At 30.0% G+C, this 12598-nt stretch overlaps 2 protein-coding genes across 5 annotated transcripts in view; one reads left to right on the forward strand and one right to left on the reverse strand.

The window, feature by feature from the left end:
- The window catches only part of LOC106478180 (sorting nexin-16-like), a 17731-nt gene extending 5792 nt beyond the window's left edge, over positions 1–11939 (reverse strand). The window contains exons 1-8 of one of the 4 annotated variants that reach the window (XM_022381739.1): positions 11854–11883; positions 11522–11553; positions 6162–6321; positions 4699–4788; positions 3880–4028; positions 3153–3222; positions 1207–1343; positions 179–358 (exon numbers count right to left, since the gene is read on the reverse strand). In XM_022381739.1, the coding sequence (XP_022237447.1) occupies positions 179–358; positions 1207–1343; positions 3153–3222; positions 3880–4028; positions 4699–4788; positions 6162–6296 (761 nt within the window). In that variant the 5' untranslated portion in view covers positions 6297–6321; positions 11522–11553; positions 11854–11883. Of the gene's footprint in view, positions 1–178; positions 359–1206; positions 1344–3152; positions 3223–3879; positions 4029–4698; positions 4789–6161; positions 6659–11521; positions 11554–11853 lie in introns of those variants that run through there. The other 3 variants (XM_013938701.2, XM_022381737.1, XM_022381738.1) reach the window with 3 other exon arrangements.
- Positions 11940–12073: 134 nt separating this feature from the next.
- The window catches only part of LOC111084977 (NADH-ubiquinone oxidoreductase chain 2-like), a 6956-nt gene continuing 6431 nt past the window's right edge, over positions 12074–12598 (forward strand). The window contains 1 exon segment of the mRNA XM_022381745.1: positions 12074–12103. Coding sequence (XP_022237453.1) covers positions 12074–12103 — 30 coding nt within the window.

The following is a 12598-nucleotide window of genomic DNA, read 5'->3' on the forward strand; positions in this document are numbered from 1 at the left end:
AATAACAAAACTATAGAAACTCCTCCTACCTAGAAAAAAAAAAAATTAAATGAATGTAACTGATATTAATTATTTTAAATTCAAATGCATTAAAACAATATCAGGGACAAATATCAGTTCAATTCCATGATTTTCAGACAGTTAAAAGGTGAGGAAAAACAAACTCCTACCTACTTACATGTTGATTAAAGTTATGTTGAGATGATGTAATCGATGTAGATGACCAGATACAAAATTAGTGTTTGGAGTACAGTGAGGAGTCGAAGCAAGAAGATGGTGAGTTTTAGGGCTAGATGTCAATGGACCAGGTGCATTTGGACATGACTCTATGTTTTGAGTTGTTAGAGAACATTCTAATCTGGAATATATACAAAATAAAATTACAACAATATGTCTAAAAAATTAAAAATTTCATTACAAATTTGCCAGACAGTTCTATTTTTTTTTTCTTTTCTAAACTGATTCCTCTCCAAAACAGAATCCAAAGTGACTTGAATCAATTCCTACTTCTTATCACTTTGAAAATTAGATAATAAATATTGTTGTTTCAATTATACATATTACTTCATCTTATTTCCTTCATAATTAAAAACTGTAACCATTATTTATATGCTTTGGTAAGAAATAAAGAAAAATAAATCTTATTACCCGACTTGGGTCTGCCAGATATTTTACACAATTCCATTTACTCACTACAGGTCAGTAGTTGCACAATGCATGGAAACAATTTTAAATTGTAATAAATAAAGTAAAACAAGTGTTCTTTATGATAAATCTTTTTTTTCGGGTACATAACATGGCAAAAAGGCTACTTACAACCACTCATAAATATTATACATACTTTAACTGAGCAGTCAAAAACGTACAGATAAAACTACAAATTCTAATTTAACTATCCTCACTCTATGTGCCCAGAGTTTGACTTTACACTTCAACAACTTTAAACAAGTATCACTTTTTAAATTTTTTCCAGAATTTAGTAACAATTCTCGCATTATTTTAAAACCAAAATAATTTCAAGTTTATAGAGTTGGAAACAAAAGAAGAACAAAGTTTATCTTTTAAAGAATGTAAGCTTAGTTGGCCTTAATTTATTAATTGTGTTAACTCTAAAAACCAAACCAAATGAATTGTTTATACTCTCAACTTGAAATAGGTTTTAACTATTCGGTTTACAAAACATCTTTTTATTGATCAAATACTCACTTGAGAGACTTAAGCAATATTTCTTTTTGTGATTGCAACTTTGTGACCTTCTCTTTTAGGAGCTCAATTTCTGCATCTTTCTCCTTTAGTTTCTGTCTTAGTATGTAGACAGTATCTTCCAAACTTTCACAAAATGCCTAAGATTTCAAAATTGCATTTAGAAACTTGATGAAGAACAAATGTAACACGAACATCAAGGTGTGGATTTTTCACACACACACACAAAAAAAATTTCAAGATTTTATTCAATAATTATATCAAATAATAAATACAATTTAAATTATCTCAATCACAATTTATATTGTTGTGGCATTGTACTTTCATTGGAAAGTTATTTTAAATGATACAATGGAAATAATTCAAAGTCCAGTCTAAGTACACTATAACAAATGAGTTAATTTCCTCATTTAAGATTTCAAAAAGTTTGAATACTTATACACTGTAACAAATTATTGTATGCCTATATTACAAATGACATTAACTAATGTAAAACAAACCATTTACTTGTATAAAATAACTTGATAAGCACATAAGCAAACACAGATCCAATAACTTCATGAAAACATACTGCCTGATTCAACTCTCTATCTTAAAAGAACTCTAAACACTTCATAACTACTTTGTATTTATAATCTAGCTTCAAATATACTATAAAAACTAAGTCACATCCTTAGACCCTCTAGTTAACAAAAACATTACAACATTGAAAATATAGATGGATAAATTTTGAGACAAAACCTCAAGAACCAGAGCTACTGTTTGTTGTGTATTATGAAGCATATTAATTTCCAGTGGATGGTGAAACTTGTACCATGAAATCAGTTGTGATGTTTCAAACAACATCGGTTTTTTTTTAGCTCAGCCTGGATAATGACAAAGAATGTCATGATATAGAATAGTGTGTGGTACATCTTGTTTAGAGAAGTACCTTTATACTTTGGGATGACACAATTATAATATTAGCCATATTTGCTGATACTGAATAGCAAATAACATACTATGACCCATTCAGAATTGAAATATGATGTTATGCTAGTTAGATTGAAGATGATGAATATTATCCAGTGTCTCAAAGTGTGGGAAACACAACCACATCATTTATCATCTCATTGCAATACCACAGAAAGAGCAAACAAAAGTTTAATCTTCATTTAAATATAAATGAAATAAGTTTACTTACTGATCATAAGTATTATTTTACAAGTTATATCTTTTATAGTAAGGAAATTAGTTTTATTTAAACAGGTAGATCAGTGGTGAAACAACTCTCAAATACACAGATTTAAATACGTAAACATTCATAAAACACAAGTTTCTACATTCAATTGTGTGGTATTTCATTGTAATAAAAACAGTATTTTACCTTCATTTCTTTTCTGCTAATTTATAACAGAAATATTTAAAAGTTGAAAAAGACCAAATGAATTTGTTTGAAATTGTGATGATTAGATTTTCTAAAAGCAAACTTAGGTCTTGTTGAAAACAAAAGCACTAGATATTAGTCATGGAACAAATAACAGCTACGGTTCTTTGCATACTATATCATGCATTTCTTTTTCCATTATTGACACATGGTCAAATTAATGATAAACTACGAGATGTTGATGTATGAGGTATTGATAAAAAATAATAAAAGTTAAAGCATTTGTTCATATATCTTTGACTAGATATCTTAAAAATTAAAATTGGATGTTTCAAATATCTGTTCTTATAAAACAAAGCTTTATCCAAATGTTATACTGATGACATTTGGCTTTTTAAAATAGTTCAGCCCAATTGAATGCTTATTACTTGAGAAATTTTACATGCTGAAAATGATGTCACACTATTTTAAATAAAAAATTTATTCTGTTGTACAGGATAACAATCTTTGTTGTTACACACTGACAAATCATAAGATTTATTATCCACTCTTTCAGTCATCAGAAATATGTTAAAAACCTTACTCTACTGTCTTCAAGCGTTTCATCATGACCAGGAGGCTCATCAGCACAGATAAATTCTTGGACAGGTTTACTAAAACAAAAATATTAATGAATAAATAAAAGCACACCAAACCAAAAGTAAAGATAATGGTTTCTGTGAAAGCTCTTATTGTGATAGCAAATATAATTCTTCCTTGAAAACACAAGCAAAATATGACCATTAGTAAATTCAATCTTACTAACTTCAATACAGACAATGATCTTTATACTTTATTTTTATTAATTATATAACTGGTTCTGTTATTAGGTATTTGTTACAATTTTCTTATTAAAATATCCAAAAATATACTTATTTTGTGGTGAAAAGTTGTTGAGTTTATATCTAAAAAGTAAGGACCACTTATCTTAGACTTCACTGCCATCAAACTTTTATCATCATTACAGTGGTAATGGTAAACAGTGAAAGGTTACATTTTTAAACACTACGATTAACTTATTTTGTATGATAGTGTCCACAAGTCTTTTCTAATCAGTGTTTTATCTAGTTTTTACTTATCAAAATAGTGATTAATAAAAATATAAATTTTAACAACGCTTTCAACACAGATTGTGTCCACATTTAATTTGGCTGCCTTCAGCATTATTTACTGTGACAGAGGTAACATTTAACAACAGTTGTTTTCTTAACAAATATCTTACAGCTGATTAAGTTGCAAAAGCACAAGTCTGATATTTATGTTAAATTCACCTTTTAAGGAGATGTTTCTGAGTAATTATACTATTTACAAATGACTGCAGCCCCAGCAATCGGTCTTCCAGGAAAATAGGATCAAAATTGTCTCCAAACCACTTCCTACCTGGAAGCTTAAGCCTGAGGCCAGGAAACAATACTCTAAGCTGAAAAGCAAAAAAATAAAACTAATTAAATGCTAGCTTGATCCAGTTCACTAACAATATTCTAAATAGAGAGCCAGATGGCAATAGGCATCATCAGCAGTGGTAAAGCACTATTACTTTATTAAGCTATTTGATTTGGTTGGTTTCATAGAGAGTGAAGAAGTAACATAAATGCTCTTTCGTGTGTTCTTATGAATATGTCTTTTGGCTTCCAGAGGCTTGAAAACAAGTATTTATTTCAAAACCACACATACTGTACATGTGACATTTATTTCTATAAATGATAGGGTTAAATACTAGATGCTGGAAGACTAATCATCAGAACAGTGAAATAGTTTACTAACTAGTGAATGAGTTTTTTTTTGTTTGATTTTTTGCTATATCATTGTGTTCCAATACTATTTATCCAGTCCTGATAAACTTCCACTCTTTGAAACATACATTATTTCAACTAACAACTTAGTAAAGAATACTAACCTTTTATATACTACTTATCTAGTAATTACACAAGAAAAAAAGTATATTCCTTATTCATTAATAGTTCCAAGATTATAACAATCATAAATAACTTTGTAATTTTTATTTTCTACATTATTTTCTATATTTAGAATATAGTTAACAATAAACATCCATGAAATTTTACTGAAATAAGAAAAAGAAATAAACATACTTTTTTATTTAATCGAACGAAGTCAGTATATCTTCTGAACACAAACCAGCTTCTTCCATTTATTTGATCTTCAATTCTTATCTTAAACACCTTTGGAAGGGAACAATAACGTTAGTAAATACTGTTCCAACAAGAATTTGAAAACCATATTTAGTATGTTCAGTCTGAACTACATTATATACACACACACACACACACACACATACATACATACATAAAATTCTAATGGTTTTTTTGTTATTGCTGTTAAAAATATAGGAATTAATTTTTCTGAATTACAAGATGTATGTTTCATATATGGTCTGACCAAAGTGTCTTGAAGTTTACCAAAAGTTCAAATTCTGGGCCTTTTATATTTTGCCAAATAAAGTAATGTAAATTAATTATATTGCACTAAATCTGAAACATTTTTCAGTATCAACATAAGTCTGATACAAGAAATACATACAAAGGTATTTTTTATATTATCGTGCATTTAGAGATCTACAGATGAGAAAAGCTTCCTTCCTGTTTTAAGGTCATAGATGTCATTTTAGGTTATTTTTCTGTATTAGTAACAATGTATCATGAAAAATATAACTTTGCAGAAAACTTTCCAAATATTTTATGATTTAAAGAAAATAATATTACAAAAAAAACAAAAAACGATACACATGTACATCATTAGTACAGTATTGTAAATCAGATGAAAGTGGCCCATCTTAAACTTCAGACACCACAATTTAAACTTCTCAAGAACAAATACAGGTAAACAGTACATATTTTTTCACAAACTAGATTGTAACATGAAACCATTCATTGTATAGAAATGACTCAAATGGTTGATCCACACTAGAGCAAGCAAGATTAGCTTTCCTGTATTATTAAGTAATTTTGTTATTTTCTAGGTAAATATTCCATATGTTTTTCTTGGTTGAAAAAAAAAAAAAGTTAACTCACTTGAAATACTCATAGGTGCTTCCTCAGTTATGATAAAGCTAACGATTCTTTAAACTGGTACAAAACCAAGGAAAAACCAGATAATTGAATTCAAAATGAGGAGGGTGGAAAAAACACATCACTTATTGTTGGGTGGAAAAAGTTTACAATTAAAATCTAGAGTACTAGTTTGTCCTCAACAAACAAAACACAGAAATAAAAAAAAACCTAGGTTACAAGCAAAAACCTAGCTCTGATAGCTAGTATATATATACATTTCCCCCAAACTTTCTTAATCCTGTTAATTCTGATTAAATGCCAAATTTTAGTTCCCTATAACATTAAAGAAACATTTTTTGCTGCAAAAGTGTTACACTAATGATAGATTTTTTAATCAAATTGCATCACATCTATTATTTTTCAGTGTTTATTAGTCTGTTTTTGAGTAATAACACAAAAGCTTTTGGAAAAAAATAATAATAATGTGTTTGTGACTACTTTCTTACACCATTACTTCTTGTTCTACTGAAACTTAAAACACTTACCGTGAAACGAGCTCGTTGTTCTGTAACCTCATACCCTACAATTGGCACACGATAGTTTGGGTGATCATTAGGTGGAACTAAAGAGTAAGACTGCTGTGGTGAGGAACCTTCTTCTTGTGTTGATATATCACACATCACACCACTTGTACTGATGTCACTGCTAGAATTCAGAGAACTGAGCTTACTGCGTGTTCCACCCATTCTTTCATCTAATATTTTACTGTCTGCTACACTAGCTTCAGGTTCTTGTTCTAAAACTTCCAGATTTTTCTGGTTATGTCTTCTAGTTCTGAAGAATTTGTCTTATGAATGAATAAATTGGCAATAGTGGCAGATGGATTCTTGAGCCTTACCTGCAGTGTTTATCAGTTCTCTACCTTTCTTTATATAAAAGGCTGCTACCTGATGCTAAATGGATCACTTTATGGCTAACTGCTGACATTGCAATAATGCCGTATTAGTCATACATGACTTGCCAACATTTCAAATTCTAATACCTGCAGGTGATAAACAACATGAATTGCAGACACTAAATATTTATAGCTATAGCTAAATTTGAAGGTTTTAACCAACTTTATTCTTCAACATGTATTCAAAATTTATCACAAAGTTTTCACAATTCATGGTATTTACAACTCTAGTCATTCTTGCCATTTTATTTAATTACTAACAAGACTCATAAATGGGCTTACTCTATCTTAAAACTATTGTAATAGCAAATTTTTAATCATATTCCTAGAGTCATCTTTAGGTTAAATGAACATTCTAGAGAATAAAGGTTTTCTAAAATTCTGTAAACTAAACAATGAACTAATGCAGATTTTATATCACTGGAAACAGAGCAGTCGTAAACCATATTACAAACTTATCAAATTAGCTACAAGCTGAAAAAAATTCAAATGTTGACATTTTAAATTTAAGATGTAAACAACAACTAACATTTTCTGGTACATTTCCATGAACTTGCTACCTTGAGACTAGTGAGTTTCACAACATTTCAGTAATCTTCTGATTGCCTTCATCAGGTTTGGTGTGTGTCATTTTGTAGAGTATTTATAGCTGTGAGGTGGCCTGACTTGTATGCTAGATATGTTCTAACTGGTTGTAAGCGCTACTTTCAGAGGGCTTAGTTGATGAGTGTAAGCCTTTACGAAAGTTGCTGAGTTGATGAAAAAATGAATTCAAGATTTGATGAAGGCAAATGGAAATATTACCAATACATCATCAAACTCATCAATCTAAAGTAACAAGATTGTGGAAATGTACCAGAAACATGATCAAACAACTGCCTCCAAAATCCTTCAAAGAATATCAAACACCATTACACACATATTTTATGATATAGGCTATCAGTATATGCCAATAACATAGATTAGACACTGCAAAGAACAATTCACAATATATATATAAATAAATATGAGTATTTCTAATCTGGATCTTCTAGAAGAAGTGATTTTGTTTACACTGCTCTGATTCCTTGATATCATATGTTTTTGATTGTCAAGCCTTTTTAAAATCTTTATACTTTACAATGTCAGCCTAGAGACAGTTCTAAGATTAAGCCCAAAATCAAGTTCTTTATGTATCTTGCTGCTGTTCTTTCCTACATTTCACAAACAAAATTCAATAATTGTTAGGATTAAGAAAAATCATGTAGGTGACAAGAACAAACAAACAACATTTATGTATAACAATATTAAGCACCTAATAATGATTCATCATGTGAGGGGAACAAGGAATTTAAAATGTTAATAATAACCTTATCTAGTAACACAAATTAAAAAATAAAAGGCAGATAATCACATAAATATGTTATCACTTTTAAACAAACTAATACAAATAATTAATGTAATAAACTAGAACAAGGATTTTTATCACAATGATGAAGTTGAGAAGTTATCTCAAAACTAACAATACACATTGTACAATAAAATGCCCTCAACATTGACAGCAGTAAAATAAGTTTAATACAGGATATCACTGGCATGGATATCATTAGCACAGTAAAAGCCTAGTGAGGTGTCTGCTTAAAAATATTTAAAATTATAATAATCAGAAACAGTAATTTTGGTTAATTGTGACATTAATTGGTGCTCATAGGTAAATGATTATAGCAATTAATTAAGTTAATTACCCAGCTCTAGTCTAAACACCATTTAAATTTATTTTTTCCAGTCATAGGCTAGAGACATAAAAGAATGTATCTGCAGCACAAATTTTTTTATATTTTTTTATCTATCTAATATTTCAGCACACAGAGGTTAAAAACAAGTAGCTAAAATTTAAAAATACTTCATACATTAGACAACATTTGTTTAAGAATCTATGTTTAAATTTAATTTTACATCAATAATCATCAATCAACACTAATGAAATGATTTTATATTAAGAAAATATGTAGCTCTCAACTGAATTATTTCAAGAACATTAACATCAGTGTATATTAATATCCACATTGGATCTCAAAATGCCACAAGTTTCCCATAAAAATTAAACCAATTATTCTTTCACCTTACAAAATCTTAAGTTTATGAATTATTTATGATATGCATAATAGATATATGCTTATGTTTATCTTTTCAGTTTTAAAGACTAAGACTAGTGTATAACAATTTTAACACCTGCTACATGAGCCAGCCCAGCATCTTTTAGTACTAAGCCTAGGATGGACAACAGAGAGGTCATTCTGGAAACTGGTGTTTTAGGGTTATTTTGATAGATCTCGATGAATGAAGCTCAACACAACTTCTAAATTGAAAAACAAAATTGAATATTTATGAAAATATGACATGATGAAACTATATGGATTATACTATGGTAGTACACTACTTGGTATCATACCATCCTTCTTATATTTACTCTTCATTGCAGAAATGGAATTTTCAATTTGAGAACCGCTAGGAAAATCATCTTGTAATGCATCATGCACCTACTTCAACTTCAATGCAATAATGAATTGATGAATCTCTGATTCAGCTGGTACGTCAGATCAATTGGGATATGTTTGAATAAGTTCTTCCCTCATCTGACCTGGACCCACAGTTTAGCTTAATCACTACTACTAAACCATCACATTCACAACCACATCTAGAACATTTCAAGCATGTTTCATTACTGCATTGTTTTACTTTACATTTGCAAGTTAACTCCTCCATGTTGGATCTCATGGTCTCATGTCAGATCACAGGCCTGGTCCAGCAACCTGAAAAATAGTGCCAAGCATCTTCTTTTTGTCTAATAAAAACTAGCCAAACTTTTCTAGAATTACTTTTTTTTTTTATTCCACATCAAGATGCCAGGCTGGCTCGTGCAGCAGGTGTTAAGATGCTGGAAACTAAGAAAAATGAGAGAAAATCTATACACAATGAATAAATGATTTAAAAATTGCAAAATAAAATTAATGAGAAATGAAAAGCTAATGTTGTATTTGTCAAAATGATTGTTTAAAATTCATAAGGGACAAGAGCTGCTAACTGATATCCAGTCACAGGATCTGTAAGGTTGTAATATGCATAATAAACAATACAATAATGAAATGGAAAACATAAAAAGGATACTAGTGTCTATACAACTTGAAAGACTGTTTAAATACATTTACCTTGCAATAATAAAAAAAGTGCCTAAAGTACAAGAAAGACTACGTCTCAACTAAAGCTGTGATTAGTGGAATTTGCTAATCTAATAATAGTCGAGGTCATTAATCAATTACATTCAACTCATTGATTATTCTTACATCAATTATATTCTACTCATCCAATGCTCCTTCTAATTTTTTCAATCCATGTGCAGAATGAATTTTCTCATGAGCACCAGTATCAAAGCAATGTGCAGATGTATACTACCAGTTTTTTTGTTTGTTTATTTTTTGGAGGGGGGTGGGATTTTTAGACCATCAATCCAATTGGTTCATTAAGGCCTTCAAGGTGTTGAGGCTCCTCACCATTACTGAGGATGTGTGTGGCTGGAATAATGAAGTGCATGGCACTTGGTTGTTGTGCAGCCACACAGATTAGAGGGAACGCTACAACTCATTGATTACTTTCACAAGTAACTTGGATAGTTCAAATTACCAAAAACGATAATAATCCAAAACAGTAGTTTTGATTAATTATTATTTTTGTGGCATTAACTGGTGCTCAAAAGTAAATGATTATATCAGTTAATCCCCCATCTCTACTCTAAACACCATCTTAATTTTTTTTTCTTTTTGCAGCACAAATTAGAAATATGAATTGAGATCTTGTTTGCTACTCATCATGAAATGAACAGAACCCCCTTCTTGTTAATAATAATGATTATGTTTTATCTAAAGCATCAGTCTCTACACTACTAAGAATTTCTCAAATCTATTTCAAAAAGAAGAGCATCTCAGCCACAACAGACTTAAACATTAAAGTGAGTTGATGGTGATATTAGATGCACACACATTCTTTTATAGTCTTGCAGACTCGGGTTTACATCTTAGTGGGTTGCCTCGTCAATGAAATCATTTCCAACTAGGAAAATTGTTGTGATTGTTAACTGATGGAGTGACAGTGCAGGCATAGTTTTTGGGAGATTCTATACCATCATCACTGTAATCTTTTGGAAATTCTAATGTACTCCACCTGTGATTATTCTTTACTGTGACACAGTTCTGCTGCTATTTTTCTTTCACATACAAAAAAAACACTAATTATCTCATGAAAATACTTATTTTTTATGATTTGAAAAAGGCAGAAATATGTTTATCAATTTAAAACACTCCACTTTAGGACACCCATTATAACTATGGTATTTGAACTCCTTTTCATCCTTAATTTCTGATAAAATTTTGGGACGCACTTGTCAGTCAACATTTATCAGAATGAGATTAAGTGGGTATCATTTTCTGTACTCTGTCTTCCAAGGTACCAATGTATGTTTATTTCTATGTATTTCAGATTAATAAGAAAATTGGAATCCAGTTTGCAAATATATATTACATGCAGTGCAAGTTATCAACAAACGCGATTCCAGTCAGTAGCTCCAAGATTCCACACATCAAACGATTGGGTGAATAACTACTACTCAATAAAGCTTAATATAGTTAGATAACCGAATATCCGCTAACGTTCTGTTGAAGTAAACTAGTTGCGTAATATTGTCCAAAAACTACACAACCCCTTTTCCTTACTATAGTTGGGCTAATGATAGTTGAAACTGTTCACATTGCACCTCCCGGTTACTGACGTTTTAGTTTTATAACTCGCTTTATGTTTATTCACGTTTTTGTTCCAAGAACTGAAATGTGAATCTGTTGTAAAAGTAAAACTAAAATATTTGTTCTTACTTGCTTCATGTCCAATACATTAAATCTTAATACTTATAGTTATACTCACTTATAGATTCATAAACAACTGATTTGTCACCACTGAAAATAAATGAAATTATTTATATCATATTTAACTTTTAAGGTAGGCAAAAGTGTTTAAATATTCAGAATAGTAAAGTCAAATTTCATTACACTGTATAAGTACAGGCCTAGAGGCTAGAGTAAATCTAATCATTTGAGAGATAAATTAATAATTAACAGCACAAGTTACGATAGTTGTTCATTTTATTTGTTCCCAAAATACGATATAAAAACAAATATTATGAAACTGTATAAGCGTTCGAATTCTAATAGTAATATATAGCACTTCATTATTAAAGATTGGCAAATATAACTCACCCATTCCAGGCTTGTTATAAACAGTATTATAATCACATGCACCACGAGTAGAAGGTCATGCGAATATGATCGTGCAAGTGTTTTGGTTCTCGTTTGCATGAATGACGACTTACTGGCGTCAACTCACGTAAATAACGTAACTTGGCAACGACCACTGAAATTGGTACAGGTTTGATTTTTCTTTAAGGATACTTTTGCATGAAATCCTTATAAAAAGACCATGTTTGTTACACAGATAAAAAACATTCAGGTAAATTCATGTTTGAAAATATAACATTAACAATAATGTGTATTTGTATGAAAATCGTTTATTTTGAATTGTTCTTTGAATTTATATGTGATGTGCTTTTGACTGACTCAACTTTTCCCCCAAAAAGAAAAAAAAATAGGGAGAGGGTATAATTGCCATAATAAACGCTGGTGTTGAGGTTAAAGGTTGGTCTCACTGTCAATAATTCCTTAAAAAACTAAAATGTAGAGATGTTATTTGTGACAAAAATCACGTTAAACTTAAGTTAACGTTTTTATTTGTTCGTTTGTTTGTTTTTTCATATTTCATTATGTTGGCTGCGACTATAGCTTTCCCCCTCTTCTTATGTATTTTAGAGGATAAACAAAAATTATTTAGAATCACACAATACCAACGTCATTTACAAAATAACAAGCAATAACTGCCCAGAATTCTACATAGGAGAAACAGGAAGAAAATTGGAAACCAGATTGACAGAACACAATAAAAAACCGT

The sequence above is a fragment of the Limulus polyphemus genome, unplaced genomic scaffold, assembly GCF_000517525.1.
Source record: "Limulus polyphemus unplaced genomic scaffold, Limulus_polyphemus-2.1.2 Scaffold187, whole genome shotgun sequence".
In the NCBI taxonomy this organism is placed as follows: Eukaryota; Metazoa; Arthropoda; class Merostomata; order Xiphosura; family Limulidae; genus Limulus; species Limulus polyphemus.